The following is a 20,756-nucleotide window of genomic DNA, read 5'->3' on the forward strand; positions in this document are numbered from 1 at the left end:
AGGACGTTCTTCCCCGTCATGGCGAAGGTGCTCTTAGGGCAGGTGAGGGGGTGCCGTGGTGTCTCTGTTCTCAGCACTTCACCTGAGACCCCCACACACCACCAGGGCAGTTTCACTGGGAGTCAGTCATGAGGAAGTGCAGAGGGAGGAGTTGTCTTTGTTTTTTAAAGGTAACGTAGTTTGGATGCACTGGAGACAAAAGCATGGACACTCCTGGCTCTACGGTCCGTAGGCTGCTGGGTCACCAGCTCTTGGGGAGAGGGTCAGCTCAGCACCCGTTCTCGCTCACGCCTTCCGGAGCAGCAGTCAGTGGAGTATTTTTTGTTATCTGTGTTCACAGCCAGTTCTAGCTGTTTGGGGGCTAAGGGCTGTTCCCCCGACAGAGGCTGCTGGTTTCTGTGTGGGACCCTCGTCCTGAGGCAGGGACCCGGGCCCAGCCTGGAGGGGCTGAGGGCTGTTCCCCCGACAGAGGCTGCTGACTTCTGTGTGGGACCCTCGTCCTGAGGCAGGGACCCGGGCCCAGCCTGGAGGGGCTGAGGGCTGTTCCCCCGACAGAGGCTGCTGGTTTCTGTGTGGGGACCCTCGTCCTGAGGCAGGGACCCGGGCCCAGCCTGGAGGGGCTGAGGCCTGTTCCACCGACAGAGGCTGCTGGTTTCTGTGTGGGGACCCTCGTCCTGAGGCAGGGACCCGGGCCCAACCTGGAGGGGCTGAGGGCTGTTCCCCCGACAGAGGCTGCTGACTTCTGTGTGGGACCCTCGTCCTGAGGCAGGGACCCGGGCCCAGCCTGGAGGGGCTGAGGGCTGTTCCCCCGACAGAGGCTGCTGGTTTCTGTGTGGGGACCCTCGTCCTGAGGCAGGGACCCGGGCCCAGCCTGGAGGGGCTGAGGGCTGTTCCCCCGACAGAGGCTGCTGACTTCTGTGTGGGGACCCTCGTCCTGAAGCAGGGACCCGGGCCCAGCCTGGAGCGGGTGCCATGGAGGTGGAGCTCTGGCAGAACAGGGACTGTGTGCACACGGCAGGGGGGGTCTGTGCTGGCGGTTTCAGTGAGGGACGGTGTCCTTGGGCACAGATCCGGGAGAAAACTGTAGGTGGCACTTGGGAATGACCTGAGGAGAGGTGGACGCGCGGCAGGCCGAGCTGGGTGGGGGAGGGCTCGGCGGCAGAGGCGGCCGTGGCGCTGGAAGCACAGCGGTGGGGGTCGGGGTGCACCTCTCAGGTCCACCTTTGACTGACAGGGTCTTCAGGCTCCTCGGAACAAGGCCCGTGGGGTCAGAGCCACTGCAGATAAGACAGGACCCTTTCATACTGCACTGTGCCCTCTTAGATGGGCTTCGGGCGAGTCCTTTCTCCTGTCCTGGCATGTGGGACAAGGCAGCCGGGAGGGCTGCAGTCCTGAGTGTGTCCCTGTTCTGAGTGCTCTCAAGTGCACCCCCCGGCAGACGCAGTCCACCCTCTCATAAAACATCCCGACTTTGGGACAGGTCACAGAGGCCATGGGTGGCTGCAGGAGGTTTAACTTTCTTAAAGATTTTGGAGCAAAAGGAATTCATAGATCTGGTTTAGGGTGTGCTCTGGGGCTGTGTCCTCAGGGGCTGTGTCCTCAGGAGTAGAGTTGGTTAGTGAGGGAAGCAGTGAGCAGTCTCTCATAACTTCTGATATCACGTGCTCGGTAAAGATGCAAAGCAGTTACTGACCATCTGCTCTTGAGCCTTTAGCCGGAAACAGGACATAGCTCTTGCCCTAGCCAGGGAGATGGACAAACTGCAGTATGCAGCCCAGCACCTGTGCCCTGTGCCCTTAGCGTGATGAAAGCTGTAGGCAGACGGCTGGACCAGGTCAAGGGAGCAGGAAGAGGGACAGAGCTCACCTGGAAGATGGAAGGAGCCATTGGAGCCAGGTGTCAGGCCAGGGTCGTGCACCCTCGGGGAAGACACACCTGCAGAAGATTTGTGAGGGGCAGCGGGGGCCTAGGTGTCAGCGCTGGGAGACAGATGCCCTTGCGGGCTCGGCAGTATGACCAGTGCTGGGGGGCCTAGTCTTACCGCCCTTCTCTCTCTTGTCTCACTCTTGTTCCTGAAGTCAAGTGGGGCGCAGGAGAGAGGATGGGAGGCACAGCAGCCGCCCACTGTGAGTGCATTTGTTCTGGAAGGGGAGAGGGAGATCAAAATGAGCAGTAACTCTGGCGAGAGGGAGATCAGGGTGAAAGGCTGACCCTGGAAACGTTCATTACAACAGGGGTGTTTTACTCAGTGTCCTTCGTATGCAGAGAGCATGTTACCATTTTTAATACTAGAAGGCTATGTGGTTTATAAAAAAATAAACTGGACAGTGACCACTGATTACAGTCCGTGATTCAGTTAGTGTTCTGATCAGTCGTGTGTGCTCACCTTTGAGAAGGGTAGAGGACAGCTGAGGACCCTCGCTCTGAGAGAGTTCGTTCCAGCATACACACAGAAGTGCTGAATTGTTTCCCGTGAAGTCAAGATAGTTCCAGTGTCTCAAGGAAGGCAGGAGTCCATGTTTTTCACTAGAAGCCGTGTAAGAGGTCTTAGGTCTGCATATTGCCTCTTAATTTTACCTTGACAACATTTAAAGGGAAGAATAGAGAACAAACCCACACCTTGGGAAGGTAAGACTTTATGGAGTCCTGGGTGGTTTATCCTAAAGTCATGGAGATTACTCCAGTCCTGGCTCTCTAAGTAAGAGTAAACTTGAGTTAAGAGCTGTTGTGTTTTTTTGAAGACAGTCATCTTTTAGCTGAGTCCTCAACAGAGCATGCTCATAAATGGAAAAATTGCCAGTGCAGACACCTGTCTTCCTGAGGACAGTTATGAAAACAGCCACTACCAGCTCCAGCTAGGGAGTGTTGAAGGAGTGGTGGGTCATGAAGGAGGCCTCACGAAGAACGGCAGCGCCCAGAGGGGTGAGGGAGTGCCTGGATACAAAGGAGTGTGAACAGACCCTGGTCGGTTGGCTCAGTGGTAGGGCCTCGGCCCTGCGTGTGGAAGTCCTGGGTTCAATTCCCAGCCAGGGCACACAGGAGAAGCACCCATCTGCTTCTCTACCCTTCCCCCTCTCCTTCCTCTCTGTCTCTGTCTTCCCCTCCTGCAGCCAAGGCTCCATTGGAGCAAAGTTGGCCCGGGCGCTGAGGATGGCTGCATGGCCTCCGCCTCAGGTGCTAGAATGGCTCTGGCTGCAATGGAGCAACGCCCCAGATGGGCAGAGCATCGCCCCCTAGTGGGCATGCCGGGTGGATCCCAGTCGGGTACATGCGGAGTCTGTCTGTCTGCCTCCCTTCCTCTCACTAAATAAGAATTTTAAAAAAGAAAGAAAGAAAGGACTGTGAACAGCCCCTGTAATTCTTTTGGATCCCAAAGCTTTGACTTTCCTTGTGAAGTTGCTATGGGAGGCTTGGTCCACATATGAAGCTGTGGGTCAGTAGTGCAGGGACAGCTGAGCTGGGTCCTCACTTTGGGCCTCACAGGCTACAGTCAGGGCGTTGGCCTGGGCTGGGTTCTCAGAAGGCTCGGCTAGGGGAGGATCCACTTCCAGGCTCTCGCAGGAGGTGGGCAGAGTTCATTTTCTTGTGGCTGTAGTGGGCATGGCCACGTGTTGCTCAGAGCCAGTGACAGAGACTCAGGATGGGTGCCTCAGTCATGGAGTATGTCCCCTCACCTTTGCCCGTTCCACTGATCAGAAGCAAGCCACTGCCTACCCACAGTCTATCAGAGAGGGCATTACAGGAGGTGGGAACCATGGGTCACCCTAAAATCTGCACCACCCAGTGCTAAGCCCTGGATGCTGGATGGGAGGGATGAGTAAGGCCCACCCTTGCTTTGGGGGCACTGCCTATGATGCGTGAGCAAACAGGTTGGTCCAGCACAGTGGGTCAAGTGCTGTCCCACAGGTGAGAATTAGCAGGGCACGTTTTAAAGCAGAGTAAAAGGTTATAAGGCAGAATCGAAGGTTGAACTTGAATGTTTAAGTTAGAGTTCAAGGTAAAGTATATATTTTGCCAAGAGCCAGTTGTCAGAAGGCATACTTGTTTGGTTTTCCTGAGAGTATCATTGTTTCTAAACTGGGACTTCAAAGGTAAAAAATAATTAAGTAGATTGATTAATATAACCTGTACTGTAGCCAGCAACAAGTAAGCCCTGTTTTAAAATTTTTTTAAACTTTTAAATAAACAGGAAACTGTACTTACTTAAATATTTAGTTTATTAGTTTTTAAAAAATGAACACACTGGGTAACCAGTGCCACAGAAGCCCGTCCCCTCTGAGTCACTTACCCCATGCCAGGTGACCCCTCCGGTCCAGTATAAATGAGTGAGACTTGGTGTCTTCATGCAGCAGCACCCTCAGGCTGCACCTGGTGTATAGATGTATTCTCACTGTCACTTCCTTGGTCTTGGTGAGCACACCTCGTGCCACTGCTGACAGACTTCTGGGTTGGTTCCAGGGTGGGGCTGTTAGGAACAGGGCTGCTGTCAGCATGTAGTCCCTTTGTTTGGTGAACATCATTCACGTTTCTGTTGGGCACATTCCTAGGTGTGGAATTGCTGAGTCATAGGGTGCGCCCGTGTTCAGCTGCTGTAGGTATTTCCACACACTTTTCCGTAGTGAAAGTGGAACGCTGACTGTCTTTCACTCTCTTTGGACCCTAGGGTTACAGAACTGGCTACCCGTACCGATACCCGGCTCTGAGAGAGAAGTCTAAAAAATACAGCGATGTGGAGGTTCCTGCTAGTGTCACAGGTTACTCCTTTGCTAGTGACGGTGATTCGGGCACTTGCTCTCCTCTCAGACACAGTTTTCAGAAGCAGCAACGAGACAAGACAAGATGGCTGAACTCTGGCCGGGGTGACGATGGCTCTGAGGAAGGGCAGAGTGGAAGCAGCCCCAAGTCGAAGACTAAGGTGTGGACGAACATTACACACGATCACGTGAAACCCTTGCTGCAGTCTCTCTCGTCCGGTGTCTGCGTGCCAAGCTGTATTACCAACTGCTTGGTCTGTGCCTACCTTACTGTTCATAGTTAGATGATGTAGAGCAAGTTGGGTAGCTGGGGCTTCGGAGGCTTTGGGAACCAGCCCTGCTGACCCGAGATTTAAGGCGGAGCTTCCTGTTAACCTTCTGTAGCCAGAACCCACATCTACTTTATTAGTCAGACGTGATGCAAATAGTACTGTCTGCTTGAAACTGCTTAAGATACATTGTCCCTCTCTAGTATTTCCATCTTTACCTAACTGTGTACTTAGCAAAAGTACCAACTAACGCGTACTAACCTAAACCTAGAAGCTGCCGTTTAAGTCACATTGTATCTGAGGAATCTTACTACTTTAGGCGCCAAAAGGCAGTTCAGTTGTGGCCTGTTTATTCGGTGTTGTAAACACCAGTGGTCTCAGTAAGTCACTGTATCTGTTCTTCAACACGTCGAGCGTTTTCTTACGCAGTTTCTCCTCTGGGCTCTCGGTGATTTCTTGGCTGGCCCGGTCCTCTCTCATTAGGCCTCTGCCCCCGCTTTTATCCCAAAGCCTCCGAACGCCCTCAGCAGCTGCCTCCTGCATGGACTGTTGCATGTGAGTAGACGGCCATCGCGGAGTCTTCTGACTCCTGCTGGGTGTGGCATGACCCAAGTGCAGCGCAGGCCACACAGGCACCAGCAGCGGACGGTTGCTGCCAGCGTGCTTCACGCCCCTAGTCACCGGCCCCGAGCCGTCCTCGCGGTCCTGGCCCTTAGACTCCGCTGTGAAGATGGTCTTCCCGGCCCTAGCTTAGCCTGAACAGTCCCCTGCTCCTGCAGTGGAGCCGTGTGGGGACACAGATGGGCAGACCCAGCTCTGCACTACTAGTCCCGTAGTGCAGGCGGAGGGAGCACAGGCCCCCGGCACAGCGGGCCTCCTCCCAGGTACTCTGACTCCAGAGACCTGTTGGGAGTCCTGTCCCCCCAGGTGCTCCGACTCCAGAGACCTGTCGGGAGTCCTGTCCCCCAGGTGCTCCGACTCCAGAGACCTGTCGGGAGTCCTGTCTCCCAGGTGCTCTGACTCCAGAGACCTGTCGGGAGTCCTGTCCCCCAGGTGCTCCGACTCCAGAGACCTGTCGGGAGTCCTGTCCCCCAGGTGCTCCGACTCCAGAGACCTGTCGGGAGTCCTGTCTCCCAGGTGCTCCGACTCCAGAGACCTGTCGGGAGTCCTGTCTCCCAGGTGCTCTGACTCCAGAGACCTGTCGGGAGTCCTGTCCTCCAGGTGCTGCTGCTGTTTCCTGAGGCTCAGGCGGCGACAGAGCCTCTGCCCCAAGGACGGGCTGCCGTGGGCAGCAGCTCAGGGTGTGAGCCGGCCCTGCTCTCCTCCTGCCTCCTGCCCTTCCTTCTCTCGACCCCCTCCCTCTTTCTTTTCTCGTGTCATTTGTTTTGTTTTTACTGATTTTACTTGTTAAAGGGAGTGGGCCTAAAAGACTTTGTGCTGATATCTGTACACGGTGCCGAATGCTGTGCCGGATTTTTCTGAAGTGTGTGTGGCAGCAGCTTTGCGCCACATGTGCTGTAGCGTGAACAAGTGTGAAGTTATTTGGGTGTTGTAGTCAGTGCTGACGTGGAGGGAAGCTTGGTCAGCACTGGAATGTGTCTCTTGTTCTGGAGTGACCCCGTGCGTGCTCCCAGGTTGGTATATTCACCTGCAGTCACTATTTCACGTTCGCAAACGCGGTCAAGCTCCTGAAATTGCTGGTTTCATGTTTTGACTGAAAGTGATCTTTAATGGCAAGCTGGAGTTGTGTAATCTGAAGATAACGTCAGTGAGTACCTCCCAGCTCCGCGCCCATCGCACCCCCACAGTGCTGAGCCCGCCACTCCCGCTTCCTCCCGGCCTCACGGTGTCTGGCACTCTGAGTGCCTCTGAGACTCCTCTGAAAAGCATAACATCTGCTCTCTAAGGTGGGCTTGTTTTAATGCTCAGTGCCTATAATGCCTTAGAACTACAATGTGATTAAAAAGGTCATATTTGATTGGAGATCCAAAAAAATATATATACATGAAAGGCGCAGGCTGCTGCCAATGTGCACTGACACCTAAAACAGCCTTCTAGGCAGGGTCATAGCGCTTCAAGTTCGTCTGGGATATTTTTGTAACAGTCCAAGTACGAAGTTATATAAAATATTCGACATCACCAAATCTTCCTCCGGGTGCATAAGTGTCCATTCAGCGACTCTCTTGGGTTGAAATAGTGACAAATAATACCTTCTGAGGCTGTAGTTCATTTCAATGCAGAACTTTGGTGATGCCCACTCCTGCCTCCCAGCACCAGTGCCCCTCCCTCCGGGAGCACACCACATCGCTTTCCACACCCTGTCATCTCATGCTTCCAGCTGGCTGTGGTGCTGATGCTCAGACCAGTGAACCAATGTGCTCTGAAGGGTCCCCACCGGCTGGTCCACGGGGGTAACAGGCACAGCTCTGTGATCCGCTTGTGTCAGACCCTAGATTTCAGCGGGGCTTTCCACATGACCCTGGCCAGTGAGCCATTCCTGGTTTCTGTCCGGACACGCCCTGCCCATGGACTGCTGCGGTGGCACAGGAGTGTGCTCATTGGTTCATTCTCTGTGATGTGCAGTGCATGACATGTGAGATAAGTTGTGGTGTCACTTACTGTGGTCCCAATTCTGATGTTTCAACTGTTCTTGATATTACAGTGGACTAAAGAGGATGGACATAGAACTTCCACCTCTGCTGTCCCTAACCTGTTTGTTCCATTGAACACAAACCCGAAAGAGGTCCAGGAGATGAGGAACAAGGTGCGTATTCGTGTGCGGGTGGTGGGATCTCGCTGCTGTGGGGCAGAGAGAGCTGGCTCTGGCCGAGGACTTCGCTGACACCGTTATTGCAGCTGAGGTCACTGCTGCACTGCTGCTGTTGTGCTAAAAGTGTGGTCAGGAGCAGCAGGTGGCTTGGGGCCCGTGGTTCTTGAGTTGGCAGTTCCGCAGCAGGGCGGAACCGGAGGCTGCACAGCCTGTTTCTGGCATGCGGAGCCTTTACTCTGCCTATCAGCATTGTGGGGGGGGGGGGGGCACGGGACCCTGTGAACTGGGATGTGTCAGAGCACAAGACCCACCACCTTCACAGTGTCCTGGTAGGATGGACACAGAGAGAGTTTCCCCAAGGGAGGGAGTGCCCAGGTCATGCAGAAGGTGCAGAATATAGGAACGGGCCTTCCCTCCCCTCGTACCCATGCGTAGTGGGCGGGACCAGCGCCCTCCAGCAGGCGCAGGCCCGGTGCTCAGGTACTCGGGCAGGATCGGTGGGGGCTGGGCAGATGGGAGGTTTGGCCGGCATGTGTCTGTGGGCAGGAGTTCCAGTCCTGGTGAGGCGTCTGTGCTGTTGATGTGTGTTTCTCTCCTTGCCATCCTTAGATCCGAGAGCAAAACTTGCAGGACATTAAGACAGCCGGCCCCCAGTCCCAGGTTTTGTGTGGTGTAGTGATGGACAGGAGCCTCGTCCAGGTGAGAGCTCAGAAATTATTGTTTTTTTTTAAGTTGGGAGAGAATGACTGTGAGGTAAGTGTTCTAGGCAACCAGTCTTTGTTAAAAACCTTCCTGATGAGAAATCACGGCCACTTTTTCCTGAGCTGTCGTCCCAGCACGAGCATGCCGGGACTGTCCTCTAGCCTGCTCCGTGCAGTGCATGCCTGTGTGGGGGCAGCATGGCTGCGTGGGGACCACCTGCCCAGACTGAGTGCTGGTGCGCCAGGTGAGCTGCTAGACCAGGGGGTTCGGTAGACTTGTTCTTGTCCATGTTGCTGTCCACAGTGACCCACATTTCTATAAAGGGATGGTGCCTTGGGGCCCATGGATGGTGACCGTGTAAGTAGTTGCCTCTGGAACCTTACACGTGACTGCAGGATAGGTTGTCACTGCCTCTTCCGACTGGCCACTCTTGGTCCTGATCTGGGGTCTGTGCTTGCACGTGGCAGCGCTATGTCCGCTGCCTTCCCTGTGCCGGCTGTCTCTGCTGCATGCTCTCAGCGGTGCCATCCTGTGTGCTCGGTTGGCACTTCAAGCTGGGCCTGGGGCTCTGCTGACTCAGTTTACTATTGCAGGACGCACCCCTTTCTGACTGCACGGAGACAATCGAAGGGCTCGAGCTCACAGAGCAGACCTTTAGTCCAGCTCAATCTCTCTCTTTTAGAAAGGTACTTGCTGCCCTGCCCTCCACTGCCTTCGGCACGCACTGCCTTCTGCCTGCCTGTCCCTCACCGTCCGTTCCCTCTGGCATTGTCCTAGTTACTGATAGCTATACACGGGTCCCTACATCATTTGTGAGACTATACAGGAGGTTCTGTTCTACCGCCTCTATTCTGTAACTGAAACATTTGGTATGAAGTCATTTTTACAGTTTTCAGCATTCTGCATGGTTGCTGAGAAGTGGCCATGTTAACGCTGGCGTGCTTCTTGGAAGTCCTGCGTGGGACAGGTCAGTGCTGGCCGTGCTGCCACGCGGCCTGCTCCCGCTCTGCGGGGGCCGTGCACGCAGTTACGTGCAGTCAGGGGGATGGAGGGAAGGCCTCCCTGCTGGGGGAGAAAAGCAGGACAGTGTCTGTCAGTGCTCGTTGATTATATATGTATTTATTTTGACCTTCAAAAACACCCTAGATAATTTTTTTAATGTTGCAAAGGGGAAAAAGACTGAAAATTTGAAACCCGAAATTATAATTCTCCAGGTACACACCTACCTCCTGTGTTCAGTCAGTGAGGAGTCCGTCTGGTGTTACATGTGCAGGCGGGAGGCCAGCCTCTGAGGCTGCTGGTGCGCAGCGCCCGGGGCCGAGGGCAGGGGCTGCTCACAGGGTTCAGGGCTCGGGCGTTCTTCCTGTGAACAGGAAATTCTCAAGGCCTGGCTCTCAGTGAACACACCTCCAATGAGACGCAAGCATCCTTTTATTTATCCATGTTCCACTTGCCAGAGAGAAGCTGATTTTTCCCAGAGATTCTGTATTCCTCTCTGGAATCCTCGCTAATAACATTATTTTGCACATTACATATTATTTCAGTGGGCCCCATTTTCCCTTGTCCTTAAAATCTACTTCCAGTGACCATTCGTGGAGGAGCTTCTAAGAGCAGGGGCCAGAGATGGCCTCTAGCCCGTCAGCTCGGTTTTCATGCTTTCATACTGCGTGATCTTGTTGGTTCCTCTTTGTTTTCTCAGTGTGTGAAGGAGTGCTGAGTCCGTGAGCTCCGGGGCAGACCCAGCAGAGCAGCCCTCTGGCTTTGTGGGTAGAGGGGCTTTTACAGGCTCTGGCAGTAGGGCGCATTTAGTGGTTTCTGTTTGTCCCTCTAAGGCTGCCCTCCTAGAAGGTAGACCGTGTTCAGGGCTGCTGTTGCCAGTTTCTCATCCAGTCACAGTGCTGGTCTTGCTTGTGCATCAGTGCTCAGACCTGGGTGTGTGTCACAGTCACCTGTGAAGGCTTCCTGGAGTGCAGACGTGGGCCCCTCCTGGCTGGCTGTGGGAGTGGGATTCCTGGGGAGTGCCCCGTGCTCCGCGGGTCAGAACATTCGACCAGGCCCTGTGAGGAGGCTGTCCAGGTGGGATCAGCAGAGGAAGCCACTAGGCACCAAGCCCAGCTGAGGACATGCCCCAGCTCTGTTTCGGCTCCTCTTTTCCCTGCTGCCCTCTTTGAGTGCTCACATCAGCACTCTTGGTCTTTCTCCCATGCAAGCATGTTTCATTTTGGTGGCGAGAATGTGCTTTGACTCCTCTGATGTCCTAGACTGGGGTTGTTCTCACTGTCTGTGAACCACAAAGCACAGATAGCGGAGCTCCTTCTGGAAGGTGGCATTGCTTGCTGACAAGCTGGACTTCTCTTTAACCAGATGAACAGGGCTGTTGGTTAATGTTCTAAAAACACCCTCTTCCTGCCTGACCAGGCTGTGGTACAGGAGCTGCAGCATTCACCCAGGATGCTGGGGATCCAGGTTCGAGACCTTAAGGTCACCTGCTTGAGTGCAGGCTCGTCCAGTTTGAGCAAGGGAGTATAGACATGACCCCATGGTCGCTGGCATGAGCAAGGGGCTCATTGGTTCAGCTGTAGCCCCCCCACCCCCGCCGGTCAAGGCACATATGAGAAAACAATCGAACAACTAAGGTGCTGCAACTACAGGTTGTTTCTCATCTCTCGCCTTGCCTGTCTCTCTCGCTCTCTCACTCTCTCACTGTCTCTCACGCGCACACAAAAATACACAAATAAATAAACGCCCTCCCTGGTAAGGCGAGTGTGGAGATGCTTATTTCTGACTGAGAACCCAAGGGATGGGTTTTTTCCTTTGCTGATTTTGAAAAGTTGACTTAAATGAATGTAAGCATTTCTCAACCCTCCTATCACCTTCCAGTTTCACTGGCAGTGATTCCAGGGGTGCTCACACGATGGCCAGTGTGTGGTCAGCCCAGCAGGCTCTTGGTAAAATAAAATAGGCCTTGGTCAGGAAGGGGCTTGTCTGGGGCCACAGTGCTGCCGGGTGGTGGGAAGAATTTGAGTCTTTCTTGGGGAGGCAGAGCTGCTTCTGAATGAGAAGCGTTCACTTGGACCAGGCCTGGTCAGAAAGTGGGCTAACCTTGACCCATCCAGGTTCTCTCAAATCTTGTGTCTCTGAGCACAGGTTGCTGATTTCCTGTAGGCCCTTTCCTCCTGTCCCCTGGAGTCTGTGTCACTCACTGACCAGTCCGAGAAGGCTCCAGACACTCTGTACCCAGCTCATGGGACAGGCCCGCTCAGCGCAGGTGTCCCCAGCCTCGGCTGGGCTCTGTCTCCTGTGCTCATTGCTGGGGTCTGTCTGCCCCGACATTCACCCTGCTGAGGAGAACGCTGACAGACCGGGCCTGGCATCACAGTGATTCTGTATTCTCCTGTCGTCAGTTGTGTTTGGAAGCTCTCATTAAATAAAGGGCATGTGTATGAGCTCTGGGTAACTTTCTCAGAGATGAACCCCTGAGCATTTAGGGGCCAACCAGGCTGAGCCACGGGGCGTGGAGTGTGTGGTGGACTTCACACCTCCATGGGCTGCTCACCTGGCTCTCTGCCCTCCTCCCTCCCTCCTGGGCCTGTCCTGCCCTGCCCGGCCCTGCCGTGCCCGCTGTGCCCTGCTCTGCCCTGCCCTGCCCTGCCCTGCTCTGCCCTGCCCTGCCCTGCCCTGCCCTGCCCTGCCTGCTGTGTTGGCCCTGCCCTGCCCTGCCCTGCCCTGCTCTGCCCTGCCTGCTGTGTTGGCCCTGCCCTGCCCTGCCCTGCTCTGCCCTGCCCTGCCCTGCCCTGCTCTGCCCTGCCCTGCCCTGCCCTTCCCTGCCTGCTGTGTTGGCCCTGCCCTGCCCTGCCCTGCCCTGCCCTGCTCTGCCCTGCCCTGCCCTGCCCTGCCTGGCCCTTCCCTGCCTGCTGTGTTGGCCCTGCCCTGCCCTGCCCTGCTCTGCCCTGCCCTGCCCTGCCCTGCTCTGCCCTGCCCTGCCCTGCCCTGCCCTGCCCTGCCTGCTGTGTTGGCCCTGCCCTGCCCTGCCCTGCCCTGCCTGGCCCTTCCCTGCCTGCTGTGTTGGCCCTGCCCTGCCCTGCCCGCTGTGCCAGGCCTGTGCTTTCCGGCCCTGCACTGCCCGCTGTGTTGGCCCTGCCCTGCCCGCTTGCCTGGGCCGTTCTTCCTGACAGGTGGGCCTGGTCTTTGAGCCATAGTGGTGCTGCTCAGCGCTTTGCTTTTTAAAAATTATTTATTTAATGGATATGTTTACTTATTATTTTTACAAATCATCAGTTTTCCAAATTCCTCAGGCAAATACTGGTGGTTTTTGATATTTTGTTCTTTCTCAATATCAAAAGAACAGAACTTACCTGTGCTCTCTCTCAGCCTGCCTCACCTGAGTGTTATAATCTGACATTTTCTGATGTATGAGGCAGGTACTTGACTCAGTCCCCTCCCATCTGTCAGTGAGGATGGGTTCTCCTTGAGGTGCTCTGTGCTCTTGATCTGCACTTGGCTGCCTTTGCTTCTGACACCTGAAGACTTCCCTGGGATTCTTTTTTCTTGTTTATTTTGTTGCATCAAAGTCATGTTCCCTGTCCCCTACTGCTGAAGGCTGGTGCTTAACCTGAGCCTCAGGGATGTCTGTGCCCCTGGAGAGCTGTCCCCCCCCCCCCCACGTGCTGCAGCCTGGCTGGAAGGGGGAGGATCCTCGTGGTCAGGGCTCCTGCAGACCCAGCGTTCCTCTTTGTCCACAGGGGGAACTGGTGACGGCCTCCAAGGCCATCATCGAGAAGGAGTACCAGCCGCACGTCATCGTGAGCACCACGGGCCCCAACCCCTTCAACACGCTCACCGACCAGGAGCTGGAGGAGTACCGCAGGGAGGTGGAGCGCAAGCACAAGGGCCCCGCAGGTGAGCGCCTGGGTCTCGGGGCCCCGCAGGGAGGTGGAGCGCAAGCACAAGGGCCCCGCAGGTGAGCGCCTGGGTCTCCGGGCCCCGCAGGGAGGTGGAGCGCAAGCACAGGGCCCCGCAGGTGAGCGCCTGGGTCTTGGGGCCCCGCAGGTGAGCGCCTGGGTCTCGGGGCCCCGCAGGGAGGTGGAGCGCAAGCACAAGGGCCCCGCAGGTGAGCGCCTGGGTCTCGGGGCCCCGCTGTGCACAGGGTTTCCTCCCTGTTGGCTCAGGCCAGGCCCGGAGGGAGCAGGTCAGTCACACTGTGATGAGTGTGCCGGTTGGGTGCCCACAGTGCGTGTGCGGGAGACCACTCAGAGCTCCACGTGACCACTTAGACTGCTGTGCTGACACAACACGCCGTGGGTGGAGGCCAGGTCTGAAGGGGCCCTGGTTTTCAGAACCTGCCGGGAAGACATGGGAAGGGGGAGCAGAGAGGGAGGGGCGTGGGGCCTTCGTGGCCTCAGTGGCACCACAGGCACACTGACCCTGAGAACTCGGGTGTGATGGGTGGTCTGATTCTTCCAGCTGGATTGCCATGCGTGCTGAGTAGTCAGGACAGGACATTCCTCTGAACAGGTAGCAGCAAAACCAGTCTCAGTGTCATTTGTAAGAGACACTTAGCACTTGACATACGTAGTCTCTCCTCTGAACATCTCGCTGGAAGAGGCCTCCTTTGGTTCCGATGGTCTCAGTGACACTCAGCAGGTGCCTTTGGGCAGTCACACAGTGCTGGGCCCTGAGCCCAGGGCTGCAAACACACGTGTTTCATCCAGTCCTCACAGTAACCCCGAGAGACAGAGGGAGCAGGACCAAGGCCATGTGCAGCAGAGCCCGGACCTGGCACGGCCCGCACTGCACCTTCGCCCAGTCTTCTCTCACAGGGGTGTGTGGCCACTGCTGGTCGTCACCACAGTGGTACCCCAGCCTGGGGGGCGCTGGGACATGCTCTCGTCTCCCCAGGCAGCCATGCTCGCTGGGCACTGGTGCAGCCTTTGCTTTTCTTGGCCACTCACTGAAATAGGAGGACATGTTTTTGTAAAATGGGGTGTGACTATTTTACAATAAGTGAAAATAAAAGGCTACAAGAGCCAGAACCTCATGGAGCACGTTTTGAAAAGTAGATTCAGACCTTTTGAGAATAATGAGAGACCCAGCCTCTCCCAGCCTCTGCCATGAAGGCTCACATGGGGTGAGTCACTTTCTCTGAGCATCGGTTGGCACTGGGAAGACCCTGGGGCACGGATGTCACTCCTCCAGGAAGCCCATGCTGCTGTCCTCAGGGCCGGCGGCTCCAGCCCTGCTCTGTTCTGAAGGCGCAGGCTTGAAGCATGGCTGCACTTTCTCCTCGGTTTGCCCCGGGAGGCGGCCAGCCAGGAGCGAGGTCCGCAGTGTGTGGTTCTCGTGCTTCCCTCCTGGGCCGATGCGGGTCATCCAGCCAGTCTGTATGGCTGCTCGACCCTCTGACTCGCCCCACTTCTTTCATACCTTGTTTCAGACCAATTAGTAGTGTGTGTTACAATGTCAGAGTCACTTTCTGTTCCATGTGTATTAAAATTAACTCACTGCACATGGACTCAGCCTGTCCTGATTGCAGTTTTCTCCCTTGAATGGCTCCGTGGGCTGTGGAGAGTGGCCCTTCTGAGCCATGGCCACCGCTGCCTGCCACAGAGGGTGAGCTAGGGGTGCTGCGCGGGCCTGAGTCGTTGGTCCTGCGCCTGTCCCAGTTTATGTGCCGGTGTGTGTGTCTGCCTTCTGGACCTTCCAGGATTTGAAAACCTGGATTTCTTTTCTTTTCTTTTCTTTTCTTTTCTTTTCTTTTCTTTTCTTTTCCCTTATCAAGCCATAAGTCATAAGTTTCCTCTTGCCTGGCCAGGTGGTGACACGGGTGGCTAGAGTGTCGGACTGGGTCGCGGAGAACCCAGGTTTGAAACCCCGACGTCACCAGCTTGAGCGCAGGGCTCATCTGGTTTGAGCAAAGCTCACCAGCTTTAGCCCAAGGTCACTGGCTTGAGCAAGGGGTTACTCGGTCTGCTGTAGTCCTGGTCAAGGCACATATGAGAAAGCAATCAATGAACAACTAAGGTGCCACAATGAAGAATTGATGCTTCTCATCTCTTCCTTCCTGTCTGTCTGTTTCTATCTGTCCCTCTCTCTCTCTGTCCTGTCATACACACAAAAAAGGTTTCCTCTTCTTGTGCGGCTCCCAGTGGCGGGATGTTACCGCAGTGAGTGGATGAGACGGTAGTGATCATGCTCTGGGAGCACTGCCAGGAGACCCCTGCCTGGCGCTGGTGCTGGCCCTTGGCCCGGGGCGGGGTGGGGCATGTTGTGTGCGGTCAGGTCAGCTTCTGCAATCAGAGGAGGTGTAAAGGCCTTGGTGGGTAGACACCTGGGTAGACACCTGGTTCATGAAGGTGCCTGCAGGCTCAGGGATCTCTGTGGGATCAGAGGCCTTGCTGATTGCAGCTGCTTGTTCAAAATAGCGAGCGGGTGGTCCTGAGCTGTTACTGTGAAAGTTGACATGCGAGGAGAGGATCTGAGGAGCTAGGATAATAAGTAGGATGTATATTTCTCCCTGAGAAGAGGTAGACTTGGAACTTTCTGAATCCTGGGTCATTTTTCCTGCAGTGTTTCCCCTGGTCTTTATTAGCATATATTTTCGTTAGAAAAGGAAACTGTTTTGTTACAATTGTCAAGTTTCCATTATTGGTAGAAAATGTTCTGCATAAAAAGTTAAAACCAAAGAAATGCTAACATCAGGTCCCAGGAGGTCACGAGGAGGGTGGTGAGGGTGCTGGGGACCCCAGGCTGATTGCTCAGCGGCTGGGGTGGCTGGACAGTGAGGAGGAGGGGAGCGGCACCTCGCTGGAGGACAGGCGAGGACAGGCCCGGCTCGCGGCTCACCAGCCACAATGTATCCACAGAGGTAGCTCTGGCAGGTTCTCTTGGGCATAAGAATAGAAATTAATTTTGTATCTTTGTATCCAAAGCTAGTTATCTCTTTCTGAAATCCCCATCCACACCCCAGTGATAATCGAGTTCCTTCATCCTCTTCTGGGGAGGAATGTGGAAAAGATTAAAGACAGCCTGGCTATGAGCCCTTCCTGATCTCGCAGCTCTGCCCTCAGAGGCACGCCCTCCCTGGGCCAGCGAAGGCCCACCCACTCCGGAGGGGGGTGCAGGCTCAGGGTGGCGTCTGAACACCCTTCTCACCTTCTCACCTGCAGAGGACCTGGATGAGTCCCGAGAGCAGAAAGGCGGCAGTCCCCCAGAGCACCCTGCTGCTGCCAGCTCCCCTGTCAAGCTGGAGGAAGGTGAGCCGGGGCTGCGGGTGGGCGAGGCTGCCCCGTGCGGGAGGGCCCGTGGCTGTGTGGATGGGGGTCCACGGCAGGGGGTGTGGGGAGCAGACTGATGTCCTGTCCAGCGGAAGGAAGGCAGCTGACACTAAGGAGGACATGTGCCTTTGCACATGTGGGAACCAGCACAGCACGTGGTTCTGGGCCCTGGCCACCTCTGCTCCTGTGTGGCTCTCTCCCGGGAAACTTGAGGCAAAACAGATTGGATACTGAGAGGCCACAGGCAGGTGGACAGACTCCAGGGTTGGAACCCACCTTCATTTATGATGCCAGTGTTCCCTAAGCCTTCCTGTACTCATATTACGCCTCCCGAAATGTCGTCCGTGGTGTCTGGGCTACAGGATGTCACTTGACTTGCCGTGTTATCAGTCCATGGAGAGCACTGGCCTCCATTGGCCTCAGACCACCCACTGCATGTGTGTGGCGTGTGGCCTTCTGTCTGTCCCTCAGTCTCGTATGTCGAGCTTCCTGTGTCTGTGGGAGCCTGTGGCTCGCCTTCCTGTCCATCTGTGCCCACAAGAATGGCTTAGCCATTCTCCTCTGTAACCTGGCGGCTGTGACTGAATGCGTAGTTTCTCTACCTGTGCTTTTCTCTTCTTGTGGCTGCGTTGCAAGCAGGAGGATGTGCTAAAGAGTACCTGTTGCCATAGTAAGTACCGCCCGGCCCGGCCCACTTCCCTGCGCTTTGCCTCATTCTGCTTCTTTGTTGCTTATTACATTTTGTTTCCTGTTTAGTCAAAAGAAAAACATTGCCTCGCCCCCTCATTTGTACCCATTTTCCCACTCTGGGCCCTGGTCTTCCTGGCAGGGGCTCGGTCACCTGAGAGCGGTGTGCTGGGCGGCCTGCCCTGGCAGCTCCTGCGTACGTGGCAGCAGTGCGCAGAGCACTGTGAGTCTCCTGGCCGCTCCTGGTCAGAGACTGACTGCTCGGAGGAAAGACCCGAGTCTAGACTAGGTTCAGACATGGTGGGAGTTTCCCACTGGCTGCCTGGGGATTGCATGAGTTTGGACCTTTGCTTAAGCTCAGTGCTTAAAGCTTAATTTAAAGGGGGGCAGAAGAGCAACATTTGGCGCTGTTTTTTTAATGTGACATTTGGTCCAATGATAAAGGTTTCCTCGAGTACCCACAAGCCACCTCTGCATGCTTTGCAGAGTGACTCCCAACTTCCTCCTACCCAGTCCCAGGAGGGAGGGGTTTGCCAGCTGTCCAGGGCTAAGTGCTCAGTGTTTGGGGCCCGAGCCCCCTGTGGCCACTTGGCACCAGCACTCAGCTCTCCGGCCACCACCTGCGGTTCCGCCCAGCGGTGGAAGCACTAACCCGGTGTGGTGCTCCTCACCTGCCAGTCGCTCGTAACTTTGTAGGCTGTTGTTAAAAGTCTGCAAAACTGGTCTCCCCTCTTCCCAGCCAGTCTGGTGATGAGAATCTTCACTATAGACCGGCCCTCGGGCTCTTTCCTGAAGACAGGTTACATTTTGTTCTTTATGTGTCCTGGTCAGACTGTAAAATGGAGAGTGTTAAATGGCTTGATTTTTGCCCTTCTTTACCTGACTCCCCCTTTTGATGACCATGGCAGTGTTGATGTGATGCTGATGTTGAACATGGTCAGGGAGTTAACTCGTGTCTATGGGCTGCCATCGTTTTCCATGTTTCTTTCTCCTTGGGGGAGACCAGGTGTTGTGGACCCAGATTTAGGCTTAATGTTAGGACTGCTGATGTGCAGCCTTAGGGGTCTAGAGCACCCTCGTTTCAAGGGCTTAATACAGAACAGTGTGCACTGAAAGTGTTCCCCGGTTGCCTTGACGTCTTACTGGGACTGAGGCCCTGGGACTGAGCCTGGTTTTGCTGGCATGCTTCTGTGAGAAGGAGCCAAAATCCACCGCAAGGTGAGCTCCATCCAGCCTTCAAGTAGTGACGTGGTTTCAAGTTTCTTACTCTCTCTTGGTGGAGGCCCTGGAGTCAGGACGGGGGCGGTCTCTGTCCAGGGCTCCACCTCCTTGACGGCACCCTTGGAGGGCTGGGCAGTCCCCCCTTACCCTGGTCTCTCCCACCTGCCTACTAGACCTGCCGCAGGATCCTGTTTTTGGAGACGACAGTGATGCCGCCACCTTTAAGCCGACTCTCCCCGACCTGTCTCCCGATGAGCCTTCAGAAGCACTTGGCCTCCCAGCACTGGACAAGGAGGAGGAAGAGGGGCTTGGCGAAGCCCGTGGCCCTTCCAGCCCCGCCAGGTCCCCCATGGTGGCCAGCCCCGAGCCAGCCCCAGCCCAGGCGGCTGAAGAGGCCCCCTCCCCAGCTGCTGAGGAGGGGGCTGCCGCAGACCCTGGCAGCGATGGGTCTCCAGGCAAGTCCCCTTCCAAAAAGAAGAAGAAGTTCCGCACCCCCTCCTTCCTGAAGAAGAGCAAGAAGAGGAGTGACTGCTGAAGGCCCGTCCTCTACAGACTGTCTTGTGTTGTCTTCCTGTGCAATGGAATGCAAGCCTGTCCCTCCGTGTGGCTAGAGCTCCCCTCCCGCCTGACCCATCCCTGTAGACCGGTGCTAGCCGCCTGTGCTCGCAGTGGCCTCCCCAGTGCCCAGGCCTCAGCCTCGGGTCTGGGGAGGTTTGCCCCCATGTCCACCTCTGTGCCCGTCTGTCTGCTGCTCAGGGACGCGCTCCCTGGGGGCGTTCAGTCATGATTCTGGCTGCATAGTCAGAGTCCCTGCGGCTCTGGCCCTGACCTCTCTTGCTCTCCTTCTGTTGTGAAGTAACCCACACTCTGTCCCTGCTCGGCTCCCGTCACCTCAAGGTCTCAGGGGACTGAAACAGACCCACAGCTTCCTGTCGGCGTTATCTGCTCAGTGAAACTCACTTTGATGGTAAACACAATGCCTTGGTCCTGTGCAGACACTCCTCTGCCTGCTGCAGCCCAGGAGAGGCGAGTGGGCGGAGCTGGGGACCCAGCAGCTGACGGGCCTGTGTACACTCAACGCAACCTATGCATGGTCTCACTGGTTACCCCACGGCCAGAACCAGATTCGGGCTCAGTGTCTCTCACTGGGGTCTCGAGTCCTGATATAGGGAGGGTACATCAGTAGGGGGAAGAGTCCTTTCTAGAATTTTTTTTTTCAGCAGATTTGCAATTCATCCTACATTGGCGACTGAACGTGAACGGTGACTTCTGCATTAGTTTCCCCCTAGGACCTGTCATGTGGCACTGTTTACCCGTTTGGGGGAGGTATTAGAACAGAGAGGGTCTGCTCTTACTTTAACACTTTAACAACAACCTGAGAGATACCTGGTTTTGACAAAGCATAGCTCAAGGCAGAAGTTGGCGCTGATGGTCTCAGCTGGCCACCATGCCCGTCACTCACAGAGTGCTAACTTGCTCTCGTTCTCTAGGCCCTGGAGGGTAGTGGAACACTGCTCGGTGGGAGCCAGCAGGTGGCCATGTGGGCTCCTGGAGCGGGACCTGTTCCAGCCTGCCTATCCCTCCTCCCCCAGACAGGCCCCCAGGGGGCGGGAGGATCCCTTGGTGGACCTGGTGCCAGACATGGGCTCAGGCCTTACATCCTCTGCACCCAAGCAGGACTGAGGCCAGCTGCATGGCACTGGTCACCACTTGAGCTGACTGTGAGCAGGCTGCTTTTCTGTGGGTCGCTTTGCCCAGGTGTGTGCCCTTCCCCACCATTGCCCTGTCCTTGAGTTCACTGTGGACTCTTCCTTTGACCCTCCTTTCAGCCCACATATGCAATGACTTTAATTTCACTTTTATAGTTTATTTTAACTCTTTGTATCACAACATGAACTTTAGTCGCATATATGGACACAGGCTTGGGAGGGCAGGCCCTGTGTCCTTTCTGCATTGTAACACATTTTACTCACAAATAAAGTTCTTTAAGCAGTATCCTTGTCTAAACCTGGGAGGCAGTTTTACGTTTTAATCCCTTTTCTTTGTTTCTTTAAAATTGGGCTGATTTCCAGAAGTTTGT

At 55.4% G+C, this 20,756-nt stretch overlaps 1 protein-coding gene across 13 annotated transcripts in view; it reads left to right on the top strand.

The window, feature by feature from the left end:
- The window catches only part of ADD1 (adducin 1), a 98,246-nt gene extending 77,575 nt beyond the window's left edge, over positions 1 to 20,671 (top strand). For 4 of the 13 annotated variants that reach the window (XM_066386837.1, XM_066386842.1, XM_066386841.1 and 1 more), the window contains exons 10-16: positions 4,664 to 5,008; positions 7,686 to 7,787; positions 8,403 to 8,492; positions 9,089 to 9,181; positions 13,238 to 13,394; positions 16,661 to 16,747; positions 18,850 to 20,671. In XM_066386837.1, the coding sequence (XP_066242934.1) occupies positions 4,664 to 5,008; positions 7,686 to 7,787; positions 8,403 to 8,492; positions 9,089 to 9,181; positions 13,238 to 13,394; positions 16,661 to 16,747; positions 18,850 to 19,211 (1,236 nt within the window). In that variant the 3' untranslated portion in view covers positions 19,212 to 20,671. Of the gene's footprint in view, positions 1 to 4,663; positions 5,009 to 7,685; positions 7,788 to 8,402; positions 8,493 to 9,088; positions 9,182 to 13,237; positions 13,395 to 16,660; positions 16,748 to 17,404; positions 17,440 to 18,849 lie in introns of those variants that run through there. The other 9 variants (XM_066386846.1, XM_066386848.1, XM_066386847.1 and 6 more) reach the window with 9 other exon arrangements.
- The last annotated feature ends 85 nt before the right edge of the window (positions 20,672 to 20,756 follow it).

The sequence above is a fragment of the Saccopteryx leptura genome, chromosome 5 (assembly GCF_036850995.1).
Source record: "Saccopteryx leptura isolate mSacLep1 chromosome 5, mSacLep1_pri_phased_curated, whole genome shotgun sequence".
NCBI lineage: Eukaryota > Metazoa > Chordata > Mammalia > Chiroptera > Emballonuridae > Saccopteryx > Saccopteryx leptura.